A 26,620-nucleotide genomic window follows, 5' to 3' on the forward strand; every position below is an offset into this window, starting at 1 on the left:
TCACATGACTGAACTGCAGAGCAGGAAGGCCCAGGTGCGACCCCCTTACAGACACACAGTGTTTGTGTATTTGTTGTACTGGGGAATAAACTCAGGGGCCCTCAACCACTGAGCCACCTCCCCAGCCCTATTTTGGGTTTTAGTTGGACACCATGTCTCACTGGGTTGCTTAGCACCTTGCTTTTGCTGAGGCTGCTTTGAACCTGCAATTCTCCTGCTTCAGCTTCCCAAGTCAGTGGGATGCAGGCGTGTGCCAGCACATCTGGCTCCCAGTTATTTTGAGACAGGGTCTTTCTAAATTACCGAGGCTGGTCTCCAAATTGCCATCCCTCTGCATCAGCCTCCTGAGTCACTAGAAGTGGAGATGTGTCCTACCACACTCTGCAGGAAATGGATTTAACAAGATCACATGAACCCAATCTCCTTGTCAGAAACTCAGAAATGCATTGTGAGCATCTTGCAAATGATTCAGAGATAAATATAGGTACATAACAGTTTCTAGCTAGAAAGAGGAGAATAGATAAAACAAGTTAATAAAAAAGTAACTTTGGGGGAATATTTCCTAGGGATTCTTTGCACTACTGTTACAAATCTTCCATAAATCCCAAATTGTCAAAATAGAACATTTTTGAAAGAAAAATGAATTTTTAAAACATCACCAACAGCATACTTGTTAATCATATCAGTTTTATTATGAGTGTTGTATTGTCGTTATCTAGCATGTTCTGACTTGTGGAAAATATTAAAAAACCATGAATGATGACACGTTAGCAATTCACTTTAAAATGCTTCAGTGGGCAAGAGTACTTTATACCAGAATCTGCAACTTCCGTGTTATTTTCCAAAATTGTATAATCAAAGAGAAAAGCCAAAAATCATTAAGCAAATGCTGTTTCTGATTAGATAAGTCAGTGCTTCAGATTAAAATTACAAAAATTTTACAAAGACTGTATGTGTGATGGTACTATAATAATTCTAACACAGTGACACATTAATGAATGGATTTCTCCCTGGAAACACACTCAATCAACATAACCAGCATATCAAAATAGCATTGTCTAAATCTCTAGATCCACATTAAGTGACATATATTTTATAATATAAATAATTCATCATTAATGTGACATTTAGGATCCACCAAATTAGTGTTGATCATTTGGTTGTTCGAATGAAGCTTAAATGCTAGCATTTAGACAGTTTGAAAACACATATCTCAATAAAAACTGGTTTGCATTTGCACTTCAAATTTTCTTGTAGATGTACATAGTTTCTTATTTTGAGAATTTCATCATGTATATGATACACACATCCACTTCAATAGTTTTTAACATCATACATTTCATCAAACAATCCAAGTATTATATCAAGAGTCTTCACACAATATTAGCTTTCATATCATATTTTTTCTTAAAAATCTCTGTATATCCTTGTGATGTTTCCAAAAATAGATCTTGTCTTGGTTTATTAGTAATTCTTAAAGCAGAAGCTCCAGTGGATCAAGATTCGAATTCTGTAGCAAGTGGAGAGAAAAAGAATTACATTTTTGTCTCAAATATTTTATAAGCATCAATCAGTTAAAAAGTTGAGAACTTCTTGTTGTTCACAAGAATGAAAAATAGATATGTATGTCCATAATACAAAATCACTATGACAATCAATATGCCCATAGTGTTACCTATAGTTATCATGACGATCAGAGATCTGGGCTTCCCACCCCTTATTCATAAACCTGACACCATATGCTAGGGTACTCTGGCAAGCACTGGGATGGCAAGATGGAGATGATAATGGACACCCTCAACAGTCATGTATTATAGATTAAAAAGCAGGCAAGCAGGCAGTTGACATACAGATTCCTTGGCATTATGACAGGTATAAAACAGGATCCTATGGGGACACTGAGAAGGGACTTCTTTCCCAAATTTGTGTCAGTTTTGGAGGTCCTTTATTAGAGGTTATACATGAGTTGACACCTGAAGGATGAGGAGAAATTGTGTGTGTGAGAGAGAAGAGGTACATGCAGACAATGAGAGGAGGAAGAACACTCGTAGAATCACCAGTGGTCCAGTGCCACTAGAAGTTAGAGTGCAGTGACAATATAGCAAGTGAGAAGAGAGAAGGTTTGGAATAACTTGACAAGAATCCAGTTGATTTGAGTATTTTAATTTCTTGCTAATCAGGAAACATACCTCAATATTTTAAAGGCCATCTATGCTAAGCCCTAAACGGAGAAAAATTGAAGGCATTCCCTCTAAAACCTGGAACAAGACAGGGATGCCCTCTTTCACCACTTCTATTCAACATAGTTCTTGAATCTCTAGCTCAGAGCAATTAGACCAATGAAAGAAATTAAAGGGATACATAGAGGAAAAGAAGAACTCAAATTATCACTATTTGCAGACAATATGATTCTATACCTAGAAGGCACATAACATTTCACCAAAAATCTCCTAGAATTAAAAAATGAATTCAGTGAAGCAGCAGGATATAAAATCAACACCCATAAATCAAAGGCATTTCTGTATATCAGTGACAAGTCCTCTGAGAAGGAAATGAGAAACACTACCCCATTTACAACATCCTCAAAAGAACAACAACAAAAAAAAAGAAAGAAAGAAAGAAAAAACAAACAAACTTGGGAATCAACTTAATAAAAGACGTGAAAGATTTACACAATGAAAACTACAGAACCCTAAAGAAGGAAACCAAAGAAGACCGTAGAAGATGGAAAGATCTACCTTGCTCTTGGATAGGCAGAATTAAAATTTTCAAACTGACCATACTACCAAAAGCATTATTCGGATTTAATGCAATTCTGATCAAAATCCTAACCCTTAAATATAGGCAACTAGAAAATAATAGTAAAGCTACAAAGATTTATTATTCAGTGAACCAATTCAAGAACTTAAAGAACATTCCTTGAAGATGTTTTCAAGCATTTACTGCTGCCATATATACATTCTACCCATCATCTGGATAAATTAAGCGTTTGGCACTGAGCCAAGTCAGAGCAACCACCACTGGGGAGAACAAGATAGCTGGGCTGGTGTTACCAGGACTTCAGGAGAATCCTGTCTGTTCCTTCTGTCATTCACAGGCCCCAACACTGACTATGGGAATATTTTTAACCACTTTGTAAGCTATACTTCCCTTCATCCCTGTGATGATCTTTCTCTTTCTCACAAGTATGACAATGTGGAGAGGAAAAAGTATAAAGGACATTTTGTCTCTAGGTACCATCTAAGGATAATATCAAAGATCAAAATTAAAAAGCAGTTCATCTACCAGGTGCCAGAATGTGCCCAGGGTGTCGTGATAGCAATATTGCACACATAGGGCTGAAGTTATAAGAGTCTAATAAACCAGATTACATATAGGAGAACACCAAGGGAAGAAAGTTTGAGAGTTTGCTTCCAGATGTAAAATGCAAAGGTGGGTGAAAGATAAACTTCCTGGGCTAATATTTCAAAAGTACATTCATTTCCCAATATTACTTCCACAAGTTAGATGGTCTAGTTAGCTTTTGCATGCTACTGATCTCAAAGTTATGCAGTAGAGACAAATTAAGGAGATTAAGTTGCTCTTTCAGTCTAGGTTTTGACGTACTTGTGAACTTGGATTCATCTATATGGAAGTGTCTATATTTTTCTAGTTGTATTTCTTAGTTTTCAGTTCAGATTCCAGATTGCTAATTCTGAGCTCCATCTGAGTTTTTATTGAAGCAGAACCAGTCTGTCTTAACTGTTCTGAAACTTCCGGAGCTGCTGCCTGGGTCTAAAGAAAATTAAAAGAATATATCTTTAAAACAATTTATAACCCAAATAATTATTATATATTTATTTTGTTTAGTTCTGAGTCAAAAATTCAGACAGCAATTTTACATGTGTAGAAGATACTAGACTTTAAACTTTACTCATCAGTGCCAATTACATTAAACCTGAACTAAAAATAATCGAGTTCTTCCTCTCCACCTTACCTCCTCATCCCCTGCCCACCCCTCCTCCTCTCTATTGCAGATATAACCCAGGGCCTGGCACAGGCGAGGCAAGCTATGTACCATCCAACTGTTCTCTCAGCCAGGAATCATTCTCATGTTAGTACTCAGATCATCCGATAATTTAAAGAATGATAGAATCAGTTCAATATAAAAACTGAAAAATTTAACCTAACAATTCAAGTATGTTATGTTTCTGCATCACTTTTTTTCTTTTTCTCCTTGTAGTCTTATTTATGACCACTATTATTAAATATCAAATGACTATCAGATGACAATCATTACTCAGATCAAGTTAGTTATGATGTCAACTGAGGTATTTGAAGAGGGCATCAAACGTCTTCTTCCTCTTAGAAATCTACAAAACATCTTTGCTCCATGATAGAGGATACACATATAATGAATATATCCAAAATACAATTTACAGGGAAGTGAGTTACAGCACATTACAGATAAATGATAAGATAGCCTGTAAAATCACAAGTACTTGTTTTTGCTTCTCGTCTAAATCGCATCTTGCTGTTTGTTCAGTGCCTCCTTCCACTCGAGTGCCCTGTGTGTGCCTTGGGAAGTTTACTACATCTTCTTCCAGCTTCTTCTGATTCTTGTCTATTGTTTCAAATCTATCTTGGATACTTTTTAGAGAAAACAAGTTCTGCAAAAAACACTGGTAGTTTGCTTCCAGACGTAAATGTTTTGAAGATGCACTGTCCATCTTTGTAGTAAGATCATTTATCTGCATGAATAAAAAACACACTATCAAAAGAAGATGCTGAAAATATTTGACACAAACTCAACAAATTTTACTTAAGTTCAATTGCAACAAAACAATCTATACCAGCATTGTGAGCAGTAGATTAAATTTCTATAATAGGATATATTAGCTTCTCAGTTGGTTGAGGATTACAGATCTATAAATCCCTATCCTGGCTACACAATGTTGGGGGAAACCTAGATTTTTTTCCCCATGCTGACAAAAGTGTGAGCATTCCACAGATAAACTCACTATTGGATTAAGTAAATTTAATTTTGTATTTAATCAATGAATTATAGTTAGAATAAAAGTCTTGACAGGTCAACCTATTAACAAAACTTATTGGTATGATATAAAGTCGTAACTTTGTGAAAACAACTGTTAAGCAAATATATTTTCCATTTATTCTAGAGCAGGTGTGAATATCAGATATTACTGTCACCTTGAGTGGGTTTATATTTCTACAAGATAATCACCATGCAAAAAAATGTTGGTGACAGAAAAGTCAGAAAGTGCAAGAAAAATTTATTTTTATGTGAGCTCTGAGTAAAAGAGACCAAATGAGCAAAAATAGACAAGACAGAAAGCACAGTATGAGCAAGACAGAGACATGATGAAATCAGCAAAATTTTTGAAGACTACCAAGAGGCAGGGGAATAAGAACATGTCCACATGTTAACTTGTAAATACATGTTCCCAGCCATGTAGTACTGGTGTAGTCAAGAAGTGGAAGCATTTTAGGGTTCACTGATGATTGGCTAAGTGACATAGTCATAAAATAGAATTCTACTGGACAACAGAAAGAAATAAAGTAGTGATGCTTGCTACAACACAGAGGATCACTGAAAAAACTATTCTAAGTCAAAGAAACTGGTTATAAAAAAGACTTGGTGTTGTATAAATCTACTTGTATGAACTATCCATTATGGAGTAATTTTAGAGTTAAAACTATAAACCAGTTTCCTCAACAAAATTCCCAATGTGCAAGAAGTAAAATCAGGAATCAGTAAATGGGGGCTGATAGTTCAGTGGTAGAGTGCTTGCCTAGCATCAAGAGCCACTGGGTTTGATCCTCAAATAAAAATAAAGATATTGTGTCCATCTACAACTACAAAAGAGTTCTTAAAAGGATCCATAAATGGGTTGGTATCAAACTAAAAAGCTTCTTCACAGCCAAGAAAACCATTAAGAATATGAACAGAGCCTACAGATTGGAGAAAATCTTTTCCACATGCACCTCAGATAGGGCATTAATCTTCAGGATATACAAATAATTTAAAATATTTAAAAACAAAACAAAAAACCCCAATAATCCAATCAATAAATGGACAAAGGAACTGACAGACACTTCACAGAAGAACATTGGCAAATGGTCCACAAATACATGAAAAAAAAAGGTTCAATATCTCTGACAATTTGAGAAATGCAAATAAAACTGCACTGAGATTCCCTCTCTCTCTGGTCAGAATGGCAATTATCAAGAATACAAATAATGATAAATCTTGGCAAGTGTGTGGGGAAAAGGTTCACTCTCACATTGCTGCTTCGACTGCAAATTGGTGCAATCACTCTGGAAAGCAGTATGGAGAGTCCTCAGAAAATTTGGAAGGGAACCATTTGACCCAGTTTTTCTGCTCCTTGGTATATATCCAAAGGACTATCGTGACAGCAATATCAATGTTTATAGCAGCTCAGTTCACAATGGCTAAGCTATGGAACCAATCTAGGTGTCCTCCAACAGATGAATGGATAAAGAAAATGTGTTATATATACATGGAATATTCCTCAGCTGTGAAGAATGAAATTATAGCATTTGCCAGTAGTAAATGAATGAATCTGGAGACTATCATACTAAGTAAAATAAGCCAACTCAAAGGTTGAAAGTTCTGTCTCATAAGTGGATGCTAACACACAGTAAGGGGTGGGGAGGAAAGAATAGAAGTTCATTGGGTTAGACAAAAGGGAAATAGGAAAAGGGTAATAGGAAAGACAGTCAAATGAATCTGACACAACTTTCCTATTTATATACGAATCCACGACCAGTGTAACGCCACATTGTGTACAAACATGAGAATATGAAGTTATACTCCATGTATGTGTATGTTGAAATACAGTCTACTGTCATGTATATCTAAAAAGAACAAAAACTTAAAATATATATATAAATTACTATTGTTTACAATTATGAATTATTAAAAAATATATTGGTTTTCTAGGGCTTGGGAAGATGGAGGGATTAGACCACTGACAGCTAAAGGGTTCCAGGCTTCTTTTCAAGAACATGAAAATGTTTTAAAATTGACTGTAAGTGGTAACATAACTCTGCTAATCTACAAAGAAAACACTGAAGTTTACATGTTAAATGGGTGGATTAGATGGCATGTGTATTACATATATCATAAAAACTTCTTTTAAGAAATCTACTGAAAGAACCTAGATAACATTTTTCCATTGTCTAGCTTAGTATCAGTACCAGACATAATACAAATATTTATATGCTTTCATAACGTACCTAAAATGAAAGAAAAAATAAGAGAAAAGCCTAGGTTTTCCAATAATTAAAAAATAGCCTATACCATACATGTATTTTCAGAAAAGCATAAAAGCTTTTTTTGTACACTTTTAAAAAATCCATTTAATAATTACATGCAGATTGTGTATACATGAACAAAAATGAAGGTAATAAATGACACAATCCCTTGAAACATTCTATTAAATGGTACCTCTGGTTTAATTTTCCTTGAATCACCATGGAAATCGAGATAGCATTAAAAGGTGCTGGGTTTATAAAAAAAAAGTCTCAGCTTTCCTCAGGGTAGATATTTTAATGAAAGATGTATGACATTGTAAGAGAAAAATTCCACAATAAAAAGTGTAAAGATCACAAAATATAAAATCAATTATAATGAAAATACAAAGAAAGCTATTCATTGAAATGAGTGTACTGGAACATTTTTATTACTTAAGCAGGTGTAGATTTACAGTTGACATGTTCACTTTTGTACATACTTGACTTGTCATGTGTCTTAGTGTCTTCTTTAAATCTCGTCTTTTGTCTTTTAAATTTGTGTGAAAATGTGGTAAATCTTCTGGTGAAGCAGATGGTAATTTCAGGATTCCAGCCGGTTGTTTTTCAAGATGCCTCACAACTACCTGATGAGATATTTCTGTTAATGATTTTGTTACTCAGCTCACTTTAAAATATATTAATAATATTTTATAATGTTTACTCTGAAAACAATCTCTACATACACATATTCATGCCATTTTTCACATGTGTGTACACTCCTGTTTATTTCTGAATTCCCTGAAGGAAACAGAAGGTTCTATACTCCTGCCTAATCACTGTCACATTCTTTAGCAACAGGGTCAAGCCCTTTCTATGTGCTGCCCTCGATAAGGTTGCAATGCTCAACAACCCACTGAATTCTCAATCAGAAATGGTTATGCAAGTCTCACTAGTGGTGGTCAATTCTACAGAGGTTATTACCCCTCCTATTAGAGGCTCAAATTAATCCCCAAATCCTCACATCTTCAAACCTTTGCTGAAATAATTCCAATATATTTCCATGAGGAATAAAAGAGACCCCAGGTAACCTGCTCTCCACCTCAGTGCCTGTCCTCAGCTTCTAGAAATCTCACTGGTCCTCACACCACTCCTGCTGTAAGTAAATCCTGCCGCCTCATTAGTCTGGAAATGGGGGTTCAGTGCCAAATTAATGAACTGTAGACGGCTACAATTATCTTTGTACTGAAAGACTATTTCACATAAGCAATTGGGCCTTGAAATGAAAAAAACTATGAGCAAGTTTTATCATGGATCTATGCAATAAATTACAGATTAAATCCACTGTTTTTGCTGCAGTTCATCACATTTGTCCCAACTTATGATAATGACAGACACACTTTTTTAAAGAGGTGGAGAGGTCACGAATAAAGAAAAAAAATATCAGGACAGCTATTTTTCAGATTTAAGTTGATTGGCACGACTAAAAATAAACTTACCAACTAGAAAGATATAAAAACATAGTGAAGAAAATCTATTAAAAAACACAGCACCTACATTTCAGTTCAGCTGGAAAATCTGGAATGAACCGTCAAAGTAATTAACTCAGTTGAAACTAGGTATGAGCATTTCCATTTATCTGCTTCATTGTGGTTTTAAAGTATGGCAACATGAAGACATTAAAATTGTTATTCCGTGATGGGATGCAGCTCATTGGTAGAGTGTGTGTTTTAGCATGAGCAGAGCTCTGGATTCAATTAACAGCACCAAAATCAGACACTGTTTCAGCATTATTGAGACAGTATTACTAATGTCATCATATACATCTACTAAGTCTGTGTCTCAATCTCTCAAATCTTTATAAGAAACACAATTTCTTAAATTGAGGAATCTGTCATGTCCAAGTTTTAAAATTGCCTCCTTTTCAAATATTAAAATCCATTTTATCTAAGTTTTTTTGTGTGTTTATTTGGCATATGACTACCTAAGTTATTTTAAAATACACACACACAGCATGTAAGAATTAGAGCAGGGAATTGGAAGATGTATCACTTCAAACACAGATCATTTATTTAAGCTGGGAAAGAGGTGTAAGTTATATTTGCTGGAACTCAGGTTGTACTTCTGTGTTGATAACAGAAAACACATTTATAATATATGAATTTTTATATTCATCAAGATTCAACATTTAGCCATAAGCAAATATCAGTTCAAGTATTCCTTCCAAGACCCTTTTTACTTACTACTTCTTTCTCCTTTCCATAATGATCCAATTGTTCTTTTAAATGATTAGTTTCACTGGTTAATTCCATATATTCATTTTCCAGCATGAGATAATGTTTGTCATTCTGAGCTTGAATTCTTTTTATAATATCCTGAAATTGGCTTTGGATATTAATAATTTCATCTTTTTTATCATTAGCTTTGTTCTGATAGTCATGCAATTGGTCTTGAAGCAATGCAGTTTCACTCTGTAGTTTAGACACCTTCTCTCTAGAAGCTTCCTGCTTTCTGAGTTGTGCATTTCTCTTTCTTTGTTCATTTTGATGCCCGTGTTCCATCCCCTTCAGTTGGCACTGTCTTTGTTTTAGTTGTCTGTTTACCTGTTGTGTAGCCAAAGTCATGACTCTGAGAGTACCTCTTGTCTTACGCAGCTCGTTTTCTAGGTCACTAGTTTGTATTTTGGACTTTGGAGCCTGTTGGGAAGGAATCTCACTACTAACTTCGAGGTTAATTACATCAATATTCTTTTCTTCCTGTGAACTAAAGTCTTTATCTCTGGCTCTCTGGAAAGCAAGTTCTAGATTTCTTTTTGGAGTTGGACTGTCACCCTGATGGTGTGGAGCAGCACTAGGTCTGGCAGGATGCGATGTGACTTTTGTTTCTGGTCTTTCTGTTCTCTGTTTTTCACTCTCCGGTGTGCAGTTTTGCAGTGTCCTCTCAGCTTTCCAAATATCCAACTGTTCATTATCCTGGAATGTTTTTGCAAGTGTTTTCTCATTCAGTTTGACTGTCTTTGGAAGGTCAACATCCTTTTCTGTTAAAATTTCAGTATTCTTAAGGCACTTCTTTTCCTGGTTCTGATATTTTATTGGGTCCGTTCTCAGTCTCCTCATAGAGATTTCATCCTTCGTCTTGTGATTTTTATGCAATGGCTTGTTGTCTGACTCATCTCTAGTAGGAATCTAAGTAAAAGCAAAGAGAGACATTTTGCTACGATTCAATAAAATGCCATTTTATAATTTCCTCTAAAATTAAAGAATAACCTATACATTTATATGGTGAAAAGGTTTCAATAGATACTCCACTGAAGAAACATTAGATGTAAACTTCTGAGCTTATAGAAACATAAATTCCCAAAAGTTCAAAAAATTAATCCAAGAAAATGGATCTATGAGAGTAAAAGGAAATTTCAATTTAAAGAATGTCAGACTTGCCAGGTGCAATGGCACATGCCTATAATCCTAGTGGCTCAGGAGGAGCCAGGAGGATCACAGGTTCAAAGCCAGCCTCAGCAACTTAGCGAGACCATGACTCATTCATTAAAAAATAAATGGCTGGAGATGCATCTCAGTGGTTCAGCACTCGGGTTCCAAAAAAAAAAAAAAAAAGTAAGGATTGAAAAATTCTGAATTACAGCAGACTGAAAGAATAGAGTAACTGAACAGTTTGCCAATGTTAAAAAAAAAAAACTTTGCAGAACAGAAGACAGAGAGACAGAACCACATATATAATCTCATTCTAGAAAGGGCATCATAAACATGCAAAGGAGAAAAGATAAGTTCTTCAACAAATAGTGCTAGGAAAACTGAAAACCCATATTTAGTATGAGAAATTTAACCTCTATTTCTCACCCCACACAAAACACAAAGTGGATCAAGGACCTAGACATTAGGCAAGAGACCCTAGGCCTATTAGAATGTGAATAGAGAGCCTACAGAGGACTGGGGGGGGGAGTGTTTGTCACTGACACCTCAGATAGAGCATTAATCTCCAAAACAAACAACTCAAAAAAACTTAACACCCAGAACCACAAAACAGAATAATCCAATCAATAAATGGACCAAAGAACTGAGCAGGCACTTCAAAGAAAAAGACATGAAAACAGTAAACAAATATATGAAAAGAAGTTCAACATCTGTAGCAATTAGAGAAGTGCAAATTAAAACTATACTGAGATTGCAATCTCACTCCAGTCAGAAAGCCAATAGTGCAAGTAAAATGTGGCATATATACATAATGAATTTTACTCAGCAATAAAAGAGAATAAAATCATGGCATTTGAAGTTAAATGGATGGTACTGGAGAAGATAATGCTAAATGAAGTTAGCCAATCCCCAAAAAACAAATGCTGAATGTTTTCTGATATAAGGAGGCTGACTCATAGTGGGGTAGGGAGGGGGAGCATGGGAGGAATAGATGAATTCTAGATAGGGCAAAGGGGTGGAAGGGAAAGGGAGGGGGCAGGGGGTTAGCAAGGATGGTGGAATGTGGACATCATCATCATCATCCAAAGTACATGTATGAAGACACAAATTGGTGCTAATATACTTTACATACAACCAGAGATATGAAAAATGTGCTGTATATGTGTAATAAGAATTGTAATGCATTCCACTGTCATTTATTTTTTAAAAGTCAATAATAAAAAAAGAATGCAAGTTAACAAAAAATGTTGGTGAGGTTGTGGGAAAAAGTTTCACTCATACATTGCTGATGGGACTGCAAATTGGTACAATCACTCAGGAAAGCAGCATAGAGATTCCTCAGAAAACCTGGATGAAACCGTCATTTGACCCAGTTATTCTGCTCCTTGGTGTAAACCCAAAGGATACTACAGTGACACAGCCACATCAATACTTACAGCAGCTATTCACAAAAGGTAAGCTATGGAACCAACCTAGGTGCCCTTTAACACATGGATAAAGAAAATGTGTCATATATACACAATGGACTCAGCCATGAAGAATAATAAAATTATGGCATTTGCCAGTAAATGGATGAAACTGGAGACTATCATGCTAAGTGAAATAAACCAGTCCCCCAAATCCAAAGCTTAATATTCTCCTTAATCTGTGGATGCTAACACAGATAGGGGTGGAGGAGGGAAGAAAAGAAGTTCATTGAATTAGACAAAAGAGAATAACGGCTGGAAGGGGATGAGAAAGATGATACAGACAACCTGACATCACTTTTCAATATTCACATATGAATACACGACCAGCTAAACTCCACATCGTTTTCAACCACAAGAATGGGATCCTAATTAGAATAAGTTATATGCCATGTATGTATAATATGTCAAAACACCTCTACTGTCACGCATACCTAAAACAAAAAATAATAATTCACTGTTTTTTATGTTGATATAACTTTTAGAATTTTTTCTCTATACTTTAAACAGTTAAAAATTGCAAATATTTTATTATGTACCTACCTGTTGGGGTGGCTTCAGTGGCAAATAAAAGAACATTTAACTTTAAGAATAAGTTTTCAGTCTGACAGCTCAAGCATTTGACCAGCCTAGTACCAGCCTTAGCTCTACATCTACTCAGACACACAAGAGATCCCCAAGTTCTTTTCCTGAAAGTATTTCTCCCTTATTATATTTGTAACATTTTGGAGCAAAGTGTGAGAGTTGCATCTATTGATAAATGATATATCTAGGAACAGCACTAACCACATGTATGTATACCAATGAACAATGTATCACAATTCTGAAAAGGAGGGCGAGGCTACAAACATAGGCAAGTTGCAAGATTTTTCTCCAAGTATTTTGCCTCTGCTCCTAGTGCTCATCCACCAAGCCGGTTATTTCTGTCCTGTGAATGGATAAACACCAAAGAAGGCTTGTGTTTCAAAATACAAATGACAAATAAGGCAAAATGTGCAAGGCTCTGCTCAGAAAATCCTGAGATTGCTACTGAGCAGCATTTGTTTCATCTCAGTGAGGTTTGATACATAAGTCAATATAAGAAAGGGGAAATAAACTCACTTTATTGATTAGGAACAAATACTTACCAGTAACTTATTCTAAAAGCATATTATGGTATGCCACTGTTTCCAAAGGTGTTTTGCACTGAAATAAGAGACTACTTGGAGCAAAGTGTTTCTCTTCTCAAAAATGAGGAAATGATATACAAAATCAGGATCCTCACTGGCCACACTTTTCCTCCTTACTTAACAGTGGGAGCAATAACACACATTAACACACCAACGGAGTGAAGTCACTACCCAAAAGTAAAACATCTACTATTAGAAGTAAGAGTTTTGATATCATAGAGAAATCATCTATTCCTGTGGAAAATATTAAAAGGCCTTTCTCTTGATGAGGCTACTCTCAAAGCCATCATGAGACTGCTGCAGAGAAATAGAGTTGACTTAAGAACATTACTGAATTCAATGGGACAAAAAATGCCACCCTCACCCCCAAAATGTGTACATTATGGTTATGTATATATGGATTTAAAACCCTGTATACTTTTGCAGGATAATTACTGTTTAAAATGTTACACACACACTCTTGAAAACAATAGAGAAAAACAACTCAGGAAATGTTTCCTTGTGTTTGCACACATTCATCTTTTTTGTCTGCAAAATGTTTTACTGACATCCCATAGTGTAAATTCTGGCATTCTGTAATCATGAAAGTTGTCTGTAGGTTTCATTTTGTTCTGCTAAAATCTGCAAGTTCATTTCAGCAAGGTTTTGACCACATATCAGCATGTAGTGAAAAGTCTAAATGCTTAATTAAAGAGTGGTACCTTCAGAAAAAAAACCTCAAGAGTAGGTTTACTCTTTTATTTATTTATGCATAAATGACTTACATTTCAACTGCACAAATGACAGATACATTTGTCAGAGTGAAAACATTTCTTAAATACAGGTAGAGATGTAATTGTGAAAAACTTTAAAAAATGTATTTAAATAGTTTTATACCTATTTATTCTGTATCTTAACATAAAAAGCCCTAAATTGGCATTTATATCAGTGATCAAAGTCAACTTCTTCATTCAGGAAACAAATGCTGAACCATCTACCAGATGCTAAGATTTGCAGTAACTGATTTTGCCATAGATGCCATCATTTAATTTTAGAGTCAGATAACACTGTGTTTTAAACCCAAAGAGCAGTTCCTACCCCACATACAAATGCTTTGGGAGACCACAGATTGCTTATCGACGGATGACCTGGAAGTCTGTATTTCCTGGCATTGTGGGCGATGTCTCAAGTGTGTGGAAGTACACACACATGATGACTGCATGTGGGTGAATCTGCCCAACAGCACATTCCTCCGACCACATTGCCACCATTAAGTGAAACATGGCCATATCCAATAAGTTAAAGGGATTTTATAAATCATACAGAGGAGATAAAGGAAGAATTTGAAACTCTACTGAAGGGTCATTTACCTGATCAAAATGATTTCTTGCAGTCCTCAATTTCGTACCCAATGTATCGACAGAGATTTCAGCTTGCTTTCTCACTTTATCTTCTTTGTTATATTCTGCTTCTTTTTCTTTTAACTGGTCTTTATGTTTTTCACGTAAAAGTTCATCATTTCTTCTCTTTGCCTCTTCCTTCAAGGCACACCTGGAGTTCAATATGATTATCTTTAAATTAATTTTTGCCAGAAACAAAAAAAAAAGTCTTTTTATGTTCTGGCTCTTTGTATGGTAATTTAGAATCTTAATAAAACTTCTATGTTCTCTGAAGCTTTTCTTTTCTCGCTTCACATTTTTACTTTCTCCTTTATTCTTGTCTAAAACATACCTAACTGAAAGGCATAATAAAAGACTATTTTATTATTTGGTAAGTTTCTGTTACTAGTAAACCTTTTAGGTACTACAGAAAAGGAATTTTGAAATAATTTGGTAAATTGACCAGTTCAAAATGATCTTTTTTTTTTTTGCACTAAAGATCCTCCCCAGTCAAAAAGATAATTTCAAGTCAAATTAAGTTTTAAAGACTTATGAATACGGTAGTAATATAATTTCATCTTCATAAAATATGTCAGGCATACCTACAATTGACTTACAGTATAGCAGCATATTCAGAAATTCTTCTTTAAACATATATCTTTTGTATTACTGTAACCCAAAACTGGGATAAGAAATCTAATACCTGTTTTTACACTTTTTCTGTTTCTTTTATAGCAACATTTTCAACTTACCTTGTTGGTCATTATGTATTTTATAAACAAGTTAAAATCCCCTTTGGAACAAGAGAGAACCTAATATTTAATCCAATAATAAAGATTAATGCCCTTTAACAGATGAATGGATAAAGAAAATATGATAAATATACACAATGAAATATTGGCCATAACAAGAATGACTTTATGTCAACATGTACTCCACTGTCATGGACAGTTATGAATAGAAAAAATTCTTTCAATATAGAAATCTGGGGCTGGGGATGTGGCTCAAGTGGTAGCGCGCTCGCCAGGTATGTGTGCGGCCCGGGTTCGATCCTCAGCACCACATACCAACAAAGATGTTGTGCCCACCAAAAACTAAAAAAAAATTAAAAAAAAATAGGAATCTGAACAAATGTGATTTATAAATGAGAATAAATTTGATTAAATTTATTTTTAATGAATGTTAATGTAAAAACTGTACCTGAGGGTCTAGCTCAGCACTAGCACATCACACTAGTCATACAAAACCCTGGATTTCATCCCAGGCATGAGAAGAAAAACTACAAATGTATAAAAACATGTTTTAGGGCAGCGAAGAAAACCTCACTGGTGAAATACAAACTTTCTTGAGCAATTTAGAAATCCAGATCAAATACCTTTTTAAAGCTTCCCTACTTTCTATATTAAAATTTTTTTAAAAAGTAAACAGAAATATAGAATATATTTTTTTCTATTCTTTTATTCTCACCCCCACCTTTGGCACCAGGAATTGAACCCACAGAAATGACATCCCAAATCTTTTTCTTTTTTTAATTTTCAGACAGGGTCACACTGATTTGCTTACGACCCTTGCTAAGTTGCTGAGGCTTGCTTTGAACTTTTGATCCTCCTTCCTCTGCCTCCCAGGCTGCTGGGATTATAGGCATGTACCATGGCACCTTGAGTGTAAAATGATTTTTTCTAAATAATATTTCTTGAAACATTAATTGTAATAAAAGAGTTAAAATATAAACAAATAACACCAAATTCTGTTAGTTAAATAAATAGAGTTCTAACAGAAGGGTTTCCATATAGCTATTAAAATTGTGACAGGGAAGAATATGCATTTAATTTTTAGAAGTAATCACATTTAACAATATGTTATCTAGTTTGTAAGAAATTTGTATTTTATTCAAATTTTCTCCCTTGCAAAATGCCAACAGATAAAGATTTTTCCTACTTATTTCAACTGGAATAAAGGAAAGGGTTCTACCCCTCCTTTGAATCTAGGATATGATACCTCAAATCGTGGAGTTGTTGTTTCAGTTCTGCATTTTCCTGCTGAAACTCTGATAGCACCTTTTTTACTTCAAAATTCTCATTTTCTAGTTGTGCATTTCTTTTTAAATGTAGTGAACACTGTGAACAGTGATGTTTTTTAGGTTTCATTTTTCTTTGAAATCGCAGAACATCTTTCTGGGTTTTCAACAAAATAACAGAATCTGTAACAAAGAAAAGAAAGTAGAAACACAATATGTGAATAATTTTCATATATGAATGCTGTATATTTCACATACATTATTCATACACTAAGCCAATGTGTCCCTACAAAATGTGACGTGTTTTGCTGTTTCTGCAGATGAAGCAGAAGAGACGAGACCCTTCTTCAGCTTAAAGTCTAATGGAGAAGACAGACACATGAAAACCATTATAAATTATAAATTCAGACAGATGATAGAAGATAAAACAATCGAGACCAAAAAACACAAAATGCATTCATACACAGGTAATGTTCATAACGGAAACTCCCATATTGCCTCAAAACACTGATTACCCTGGTCTTTTCCATCTGGCACGTGAATGAAATTTCTCTTCCTCCATGGCTTCTTTTCCTTCATTTACTCGCTGTGTGCTCGCTCTCGCTCTCTCTCTCTCTCTCTCTCTCTCTCTCTCTCTCTCTCTCGCTCTCGCTCTCTCTCTCTCTCTCTCTCTCTGCCCTTCTCAGTGTTTATCACCCTTTCTCCTCTGCACTGCATGACTTCCAACTCCCCTGTGACTGTGTGTGTCTTGTAGAGAAACTAAGAGGGACACCCCCAGTGTAACCTGCGGCTGGACTTTGGGTCTTAACAGAGACAACTCATCATCTTTCTGGCTTTCTCAATACTACCTGTTTACTAGGTTCATTTCTCAAAATATTACAGTAACCAGTGCTCATGTTAGAAATCGATATTCCACCCCCAGAACTGTGTAGACTGTGTTGTTCTTACCACGGTCATGTCCGTCTGCTTTCTCCTTTGCTCTATGATGTTTCTTACCAGATGAGAGAGAAATCTGCATCTGCGGATGAGCCTCAGAGAATATCTGCAAAATGAATGACCTCAGTGAGTTGCATGAAGATTTGTGACCACTCTTTTAGGCATTACCCAATTTTTGGTCTAACTAAAATGCAGACACGTCCAGACTGAACAGTCACCCTTTCCACAGGGCAACCTAGCCTTTGCGCTCCAGATAAACCTGAACTCTATTCTTCCTATGGCTCAGGATTTGTTAAAATCAGGACAGAGGTCCCAGGAAAGGCATCCCTGACATCACACTAATAGAGGTGTACACACCCCAAAGAAGGGGAGGAACAAAATTCATTGTAACTCATTCTCCTTCCCATTCCCCTTCAGATGTAAGAGGGTTTTTCAACTCTTATTTAAAAGGATTTTTGAGGAATACTCTTGATATTACATGGGATTTCACATTATAAATGCTAGACTGACAAAGTTTTCATTTTAAAATATGAGACTTAGGTGTTCACTTGGGGATCTGACACTGGGATCAGACCCCTGCCCAAGGACCCACACGTTCAGGCCACGTGACATACATCTAGATGCCTGCTACCTAAATCTTGCCCTGGGAATGCTGGCAATGTCAGAAAACATGGCGAGACGGCATCTCCAAATTCCATCATTCCCCCATTACTACATCCAAATATATTTCTTTAAAACACACTAAAGACATTTTGATCAAATACTCCACATATTGATGGATTTTCTGCCTGCATGAGAAACAAAATGGAAAGGTCACCACAGAATAAAAATCGTTCAATGTGGAGCAAATGATGAGTGATTTTCACCAGGATGTTTAGTGTTTGGCAACCATCACCCTTCTGCAGGAATGTATCCAGTGGCCATCACACACCATTCATGGTACAGGTCCTTATTCCTCAGTCTCATGTTTCATCTCAACGTTTTTCCTTTTCAAGGCACTTTCTCACATGGAAGGACAAGTGGCATTTAGATACCTTTTACCTCCATCACAAAATAAAGTTTAGCTCTAAGTTGTCGTGATTTCTAATGCTATTTTCAGATTCTAACCACTTAAGGGGATTTTTAGAAGAAGACTACTTCAAAAGCATTTCCACCTGGCCTCCTTTAGTTCTTCAACAAGGAAAAGAAGAGGAAACCAGGAATAAAGGATTGGCACGTTGACGTACCTGTGGCTGGTTATGTAGAGTGTCATCAGAACTCTCCTGCTCTTCCTCTGAAGTCACATCAACAAGGTTCTCTGCTGACAAGTGAATACATTTACTCACAGTCCTTAGGACTGAGTTATGAGTGAATGTCCATCTAAGTACAAAGCAGTAACTGTGACACCAGTACAACTAAATGTTCCCAAATACGCTTTCCAAGTAAGTTGAATGTTAGTGAGGAACTCCTGGTTTCCATGTTCCACGGTTTTCCTTTCCTTATGTTTGCACTTGGGAGTGGACCCAGACACTTGTGCAATCTGTCAACTACTCTACACTTAGTTCTATCCCTCGGCCATTTTAGTTGGCAACCGGGGTCCCCTGCTGACTGGACTGAACACAGCCATTCTTCAGCCTCTGACTTACAAGCAGCTGTGGATAAGATGTGCCTGTCCATCTGCACCCAACCAACAATGACTTCTTCACGGAGCACTATTCCTGATCCAAATCGTCAACACACAACAGGATACCAGGTTCAATGCACACCGCATCTCCAAGACTCATCTGCTCAAGGTCAATGTGATTTGTTCAGAAACAAACTTGAACTTCCACATGAAAGAAGGGCTGAGTGTGGGGAAACCATGGCCTAGAGCAAGCTGCATTCTAAGCTGCACCACAGTGTGGAGCCCCAAGAAGTGGATCAAGAGCTTCTTAGCAGGTGAGTGGAAGAGGAGTATTATTCAAATTTCACACTGGACACTCAGAAGGGCTTATGGATTCATAAAGCTGTGTACCACAAACAAAGACAGCCCACAACCTGCAAGCCAACACCAGAGCAGACCTGCCTCAGACCAAGGGAGGAAAAAGAAGAGGAAGCCGCATTCTAAGTTGGGCCTTGGTGTGTGTTGCTAAGGAGAACTCCAGGATCAAAAATGCTGCCTGAGCTGGTCTGACCACAAGGCTGCTCTCTGCACTGGTGCTGAAAAGCCTGCTCTTCTCTCCAGGGGTGAGGGGAGTGCTGAGGCTGTAGCCGTCCTCGGGGAAGACCACCACAGTGAATCAGTTCATGAAAACAGCGCGCGCACGCGCACACACACACACACACACACACACACACACTCAGAAACACAACAACAGGATCATGGCAGTGGCAGTGCCTATCAAGGGACTTCAGCTGTGCCTCCTGAAACATGAGAGAAACTGGTGCAGATTGGACTATACTCATGAGACTCGGGTCGGAAGGGCGATGGGGAACCTGTGTGTCTGGCAGTGAATGGCACCAGGACGTGAGCAGACAGAGAAAAGTTTCCAGAGACTGTGGTTTTTCTGGAAGAAGGCGCAGAGAGAGGAGAGTAGCCAGGAAGGAGATGGTGAGAGATGAAATGCTGCAGGCCCACACAGAGGACGGTGTAAAATGGGTCTGCATTGTCTGAGGACAGAGGGATGGTGAGGACTAATGCCAGACACAGGGAAGGGGGGACAGGCATAAGGACTCAGTGAGGCCCAGCTCGTGTTAGGAAAGATTTCTAGGAAGTTTGAGAAGGCAGGCCTTTCACATTCTGAGCAGAGGCCCAGGTGACATTTCACAGCAGCTACATCTCCCCAAAGGCTGGAAACAGGGAGAATGGAAACAGCTTCAGAGATCCATGATGAGAAAGCCCCAGTATGAAATGGAGGGGAAGCAGTTCAGAACGGAGGGATGTGAGAGACTGCCAGACATTGGGTCACCTCCTCCCACCTCCTTGGGACAAGGCCCTCACACGTGGGAAGGCTGCTAGCATTCCAGTTGTTCTCACACAGTGTTCCCCTGGAACGTCGTAGTGCAACTTACCTGATCTGACTGTCTCTGCTTCCGCCTTCCCTGGTCCTGGACATGGGTCGGGCTCCTTCACTGTGACGGGGCGCTCAGTGTGCTTGGAAAGAAGAGAGGACATCAAGAGTGTGCCCCTCCCCACTGCAGAGGGAACCATTCAGCATCAGTATAGAGCTTTAATTACCTTCGTGCAAGCAGAGGCGTCCCGAGATGCTGAAACACAAAGGGACACACTGTCAACCCAGGTGAAGAGGACAACACAACTCAGACCTTCCTCCACATAGAGCTGAGGTGCATGGTTTTGCTCTGCTCAACAGCATGCTACCTGCTGGGTTTCCACGCTGGCTGGTTCTGGCCAACAACAGTCATATGACTCAAAGCTACTAAAGGTGCTTCGTAAATAGGTTTCCTGGAACATGTGTTTTGTTGTGTCAGATGAGCATAAATAAAACAGAAAGGGGACCTATGCCAATGCCAAGGTGCAGACTGATGGGGAGCTCAGCGATCTCCCATGGCAGCCTCCAAGAGGGGCCCTGAGAGATTCAATGGCAAAGCCCAAGTAAAAACAGAAACAAAACCAGCCAAAGTACATCTCTCTCTAGAAACCTGTGGGAAGGTTTAATCCCTAGGATTTTTACGTTTCCTCCATTTGTCCTTCCATTTTGGTTCGGGAAGGCAAAGCTGAGCCCAGACTCCAGTGGAAGGTCAGGTTCATTTCTCCACAAAGTGAGACATGCAAAGTAGTGAGCTGAGATACACACTTGGACAGGGACACTAGGTGACCTATTGTTTGTTTCTCGTACCCCTGTAGGACGCTGGTTCCTCTTGTGCATCCTCTTCTCCTGCATTCTCTGGTGTAACTGGATTAGACTTTCGTGATCCCCTCGAGTGAGAACAGATAGGCCCCATATCTAAGAAATAAAGTTTGATCAGTGTAAACAACTGAGACATGGTGATACAAAGGGCCAAGGTGAAATGAAGGTCACAGCTTTATCAGATGTCAGTGATCATTCATCACACACTCCCACACCCACCCATATATGAGCCAGAGTTTGGATGTTTGAAGAATAACTCTATAAAAATTTCTGTTTCCAAAGAAGTTTTGATCTGTGACTTGCTCATTTCTTAAGCATATTTGTAAAAAGCCTGGCTTTCCATAAAATGAGAATTACTTTTTGAATGATGAGGATTTAGCTCAGTAGAAGAAATTTCCAGAACACTCAGTGCCATTTCATTTTCAGGGAGGGAGGGAGAGAGGGAGGGAGGGAGAGAGGGAGGGAGGGAGAGAGGGAGAGAGTGATAGAGAGATAGAGAGATAGAGATAGAGATAGAGATAGAGATAGAGATAGAGAGAGAGAGAGAGAGAGAGAGAGAGAGAGAGAGAGAAAAGGACTAGCTGTCTTTAAAATAATCCATGATTCTGAAATGTCATTTTGCTCCTCAGAATGACTCCACTAGACCCACAGCCAGCAGTGTGTCTGGTGGGGACTGAGAGGAGACAGTCACGGCTGCAATTTCTCCCAACTCTACCAGCCCCTCCTGGATGAGATGATGGACGGGTAACAGAGTCTCACATATTTTGGAAGCTAGATATACTGATAGCCCCCAAATTCCTGCTCTCAGTTTCCCCATCATTTCTCCAAGATTACGCAGCTAACTTCCTTTGTTCATTCCCCATTTCTCTGTCCCTGGGACTTTTCAAAACAACATCTCAACCTGTGGTCTTGGTTTTCTCCATCTGACCTTCTGTCTATGGGTTGTCCCCACTCTTCCTTATTCCCCAATTTAGTGAGCAGACCTAAGAAATATAAATCCTGTACCTGAGTCCCTCCCCCTTCTAAGAGACAAGATCAGAAAGGAAAGAAGATGTACGCAATCGCTTGACCACACTCATGCTCCAGTGGCTCTGCAGCTAGTTGTGCTAAAGGGAAATCCTTTCTGACCCCTCTACAGCGTGGCCTGCAGATCCTGGTGACTGGCATCAGCTCCACCCTAAGGAGCGCAGATGCACAGACCAGCTCAGTCAGAACGTGCATTTCCTACAGGGTCCCCAACAGAGGATCTATTAGACTTGGAGAGTCTGGGTCTCTACTTAGTCTGCTGCTCATTTCCTGCCTCATGTGCCTTCCAAGAACAGTCAGGTTTCCTCCAGATCATGGTCCCCAACCTGAAGGGCGAGAAGAGTCCTTTCTCCTTCACTTACTCACTGTCTCTGTCTGCCTTTCACACTGTTTCTTCCCCCTTGTCCTGTCCAGATTCTCCAAAGTAGGGGTTAGACACTTATGGATTTGGGCATAACCATTTGCACCCCATCCCACTCCCATCCCACTATCTCTGCCCTCTGTGCATCGTCCCAGGTAAGCAGCAAGAAACTCTACGATATTCTTTCATATAAATGTGTGACGTCACACATGGTTTCACGAACATTTCAGTTTCAAAACCCTGTCTATCTGCTTCATCAGTTCTTCCCATGTGAGTTCCTTTTTAGTGACAACTAAGTCAGGAGTGAGAGGTCAGAAAACATACATCACACCTTGAGGCACGTGCATAACTGGAAACTCTCATGTTCTTTCCACACCTTGAATACACTGTTCCTTTCCATCTGGCACCTGACTGAAATTTCTCTGCCTCCACGGCTTCTTTTCCTTCATTTAATCGCTGTGCGCTCTCTCTCTCTCTCTCTCTCTGCCCTTCTCAGTGTTTACCACCCTTCCTCTCTCCACTGCATGATTTCCAACTCCCCTGTGATCTGTGTGTGTCTTCAGAGAAACTAAGAGGGACACCCCACTATAACTGGGGCAGGATTTGGGGCCTTGAGAGAATGAACTCATTATCTTTCTGGCTTTCCCAATTCTGTTTATTAGGTTCATTTCTCCAAGACTAGAGTAACCAGTGCTCATTTTAGAAATCGATATTCCGTCCCCAGAACTGTGTAGACTGTGTCCTTCTTACCACGGTCATGTCCATCTGTTTCCTCCTTTGCTCTATGTTGTTTCTCACCAGATGAGTGAGAAAGCTGCATCTGCAGAAGAGCCTCAGAGATTATCTGCAAAATGAATGACCCCAGTGAGTTGCATGAAGATTTCGTGACCACTCTTTTAGGCATTACCCAATTTTTGGTCTAACTAAAATGCAGACACGTCCAGACTGAACAGTCACCCTTTCCACAGGGCAACCTAGCCTTTGCGCTCCAGATAAACCTGAACTCTATTCTTCCTATGGCTCAGGATTTGTTAAAATCAGGACAGAGGTCCCAGAAAAGGCATCCCTGACATCACACTGAGGTGTACTCAACCCGAAGGACGGGAGAAACAACATTCATTGTAACTCTTTCTCCTTCCCATTTGCCTTCACATTTAAGAGGGTTTTTCAAGTCTTACTTAAAAAGAGTTTTGAGGAATATGTTTTGATATTATGTGGTATAAAACATTGTTAGTTCTAAATTGATCGAGTTTATGTTTTAAAATAAGAGACTTAGGTGTTCACTTGGGGTTCTGATATTGGGGTCAAAACATGCCCAAGGACCCACATGTGCAGGCCACGTGACATACATCTAGATGCCTGCTACCTAAACCTCGCTCTGGGAGTGCTGGCAATGTCAGAAAACATGGCGAGATGGCATCTCCAAATTCCATCATTCCCCCACTGCTGCATCCAAATACATTTCTTTAACACACACTAAAGTCATTTTGATCAAAATAATCAATATATGGACCAATTTTCTGCATGCATGAGAAACGAAATGGAAAGGTCAACACAAATAAAAAAAACAATTTGTTCAGCTTGGAACAAATAACGAGTGATTTTCTCCAGGATGTTGAGCATTTGGCAACCACCACCCTTCTGCAGGAATGCATCCAGTGGCCATCACACTTACACCATTCATGCCAGGTACTTTTTCATCCCAATGTTTTCCTTTTCTAGAAGCTTTCTCACGTGGAAGCACCAGTGGCATTTAGATACCTTTTACCTCCATCACAAAATAAAGTCTAGCTCTAAGTTGACATGATTTCTAATGCTATTTTCAGATTCTAACCAGTTAAAGGGGTGTTTAGAAGTTAAGCCATAGATTATGATGCCTAAACCCCTAAAGACTACTTCAAAAGTATTTTCACCTGGCCTCCTCTCCTTTCTTTAGGAAGGAAAACAAGAGGAAACCGGGAATAAACGATTGGCACGTTGACGTACCTGTGGCTGGTTATGTAGAGTGTCATCAGAACTCTCCTGCTCTTCCTCTGAAGTCACATCAAAAAGGTTCTCTGCTGACAAGTGAATACATTTACTCACAGTCCTTAGGACTGAGTTTTGAGTGAATATCAATCAAAATAGAAAGCAGTAACTGTAACACCAGTACAACTAAATGTTCCCAAATACGCTTTCCAAGTAAGTTCAATGTTAGGTGAGCAACTCCTGGTTTCCATGTTCCACGGTTTTCCTTTCCTTGTGTTTGCACCTTGGGTTGGACCCAGGCACTTGTGCAATCTGTCAACTACTCTACACTTAGTTCTATCCCTCGGCCATTTTAGTTGGCAACCGGGGTCCTCTGCTGACTGGACTGAACACAGCCATTCTTCAGCCTCTGACTTACAAGCAGCTGTGGGTAAGATGTGCCTGTCCATCTGCACCCAACCAACAATGACTTCTTCATGGAGCACTATTCCTGATCCAAATCATCAACACACAACAGGATACCAGGTTCAATGCACACCGCATCTCCAAGACTCATCTGCTCAAGGTCAATGTGATTTGTTCAGAAACAAACTTGAACTTCCACATGAAAGAAGGGCTGAGTGTGGGAAAACGGATGGCCTAGAGCAAGCTGCATTCTAAGCTGTGCCACAGTGTGGAGGCCCAAGAAATGGGTCAAGAGCTTCTCAGCAGGTGAGTGAAAGAGGGATTTTTTCAAATTTCATACTGGAAACTTAGAAGGACTTAGGGACTCAGAAACCTGCATACCACAAAGAAAGAAAGCCTACAGACTGCAGGCAACCACCAGAGCAGATGTGCTTCAGACCAAGGTCGGAAAAAGAAGAGGAAGTTGCATTCTAAGTTGGGCCTTGGTGTGTGTTGCTAAGGAGAAACCCAGGATCAAAAATGCTGCCTGAGCTGGTCTGACCACAAGGCTGCTCTCTGCACTGGTGCTGAAAAGCCTGCTCTTCTCTCCAGGGGTGAGGGGAGTGCTGAGGCTGTAGCCGTCCTCGGGGAAGACCACCACAGTGGTTTCTTTGGTCACTTCATGAAAACAGCGTACACACAAACACACACACACACACACAAACACACATTCACTCACTCACTCACACACACGCAAAAAGAAAGACAACAACAGGTTCATGGCAGTGCTTATCAAGGGACCTAAGTTTTCCCTGCTGGAAAGTGTGAGAAACTGGTGCAGATTGGACTATACCCATGAGACTCGGGTTGGAAGGGCGATGGGGAACCTGTGTGTCTGGCAGTGAATGGCACCAGGACCTGAGCAGGTACAGAAAAGGTACCAGAGATGGTGGTTTTTCTGGAAGGAGGTGCAGAGAGAGGAGAGTAGCCAGGAAGAAGATGATGAGAGATGAAACGCTGCAGGCCCACACAGAGGAAGGTGTAAAATGGGTCTGCATTGTCTGAGGACAGAGGGATGGTGAGGACTAATGCCAGACACAGGGAAGGGGGGACAGGCATAAGGACTCAGTGAGGCCCAGCTCCTGTTAGGAAAGATTTCTAGGAGGTTTGAGAAGGCAGGCTTTTCACATTCTGAGCAGAGGCTCAGGTGACATTTCACAGCAGCTAGATCTCCCCAAAGGCTGGAAACAGGGAGAATGGAAACAGCATCAGAGATCCATGATGAGAAAGCCCCAGTATGAAATGGAGGGGAAGCAGTTCAGAACGGAGGGATGTGAGAGATCATGTGCTGAGACGACTGCCAGACATTGGGTCACCTCCTCCCACCTCCTTGGGACAAGGCCCTCACACGTGGGAAGGCTGCTAG

General features: G+C 38.9%; 1 protein-coding gene across 16 annotated transcripts in view; it reads right to left on the bottom strand.

Annotated features, from left to right (window-relative positions):
* Nucleotides 1–670: 670 nt before the first annotated feature.
* LOC110597004 (uncharacterized) overlaps nucleotides 671–26,620 on the bottom strand; it is a 110,978-nt gene continuing 85,028 nt past the window's right edge. For 14 of the 16 annotated variants that reach the window (XM_078033872.1, XM_078033875.1, XM_078033874.1 and 11 more), the window contains 14 exons: nucleotides 24,829–24,902; nucleotides 23,593–23,686; nucleotides 21,444–21,551; nucleotides 20,825–20,853; nucleotides 20,659–20,740; nucleotides 18,855–18,928; nucleotides 17,641–17,734; nucleotides 16,674–16,875; nucleotides 14,667–14,847; nucleotides 9,498–10,439; nucleotides 7,758–7,901; nucleotides 4,482–4,730; nucleotides 3,607–3,774; nucleotides 671–1,510 (listed from right to left, as the gene is read on the bottom strand). In XM_078033872.1, the coding sequence (XP_077889998.1) occupies nucleotides 3,649–3,774; nucleotides 4,482–4,730; nucleotides 7,758–7,901; nucleotides 9,498–10,439; nucleotides 14,667–14,847; nucleotides 16,674–16,875; nucleotides 17,641–17,734; nucleotides 18,855–18,928; nucleotides 20,659–20,740; nucleotides 20,825–20,853; nucleotides 21,444–21,551; nucleotides 23,593–23,686; nucleotides 24,829–24,902 (2,399 nt within the window). In that variant the 3' untranslated portion in view covers nucleotides 671–1,510; nucleotides 3,607–3,648. The remainder of the gene's footprint in view (nucleotides 1,511–3,606; nucleotides 3,775–4,481; nucleotides 4,731–7,757; nucleotides 7,902–9,497; nucleotides 10,440–14,666; nucleotides 14,848–16,673; nucleotides 16,876–17,640; nucleotides 17,735–18,854; nucleotides 18,929–20,658; nucleotides 20,741–20,824; nucleotides 20,854–21,443; nucleotides 21,552–23,592; nucleotides 23,687–24,828; nucleotides 24,903–26,620) is intronic. The other 2 variants (XM_078033864.1, XM_078033865.1) reach the window with 2 other exon arrangements.

This window comes from Ictidomys tridecemlineatus, chromosome 16, assembly GCF_052094955.1.
Source record: "Ictidomys tridecemlineatus isolate mIctTri1 chromosome 16, mIctTri1.hap1, whole genome shotgun sequence".
Taxonomy (NCBI): domain Eukaryota; kingdom Metazoa; phylum Chordata; class Mammalia; order Rodentia; family Sciuridae; genus Ictidomys; species Ictidomys tridecemlineatus.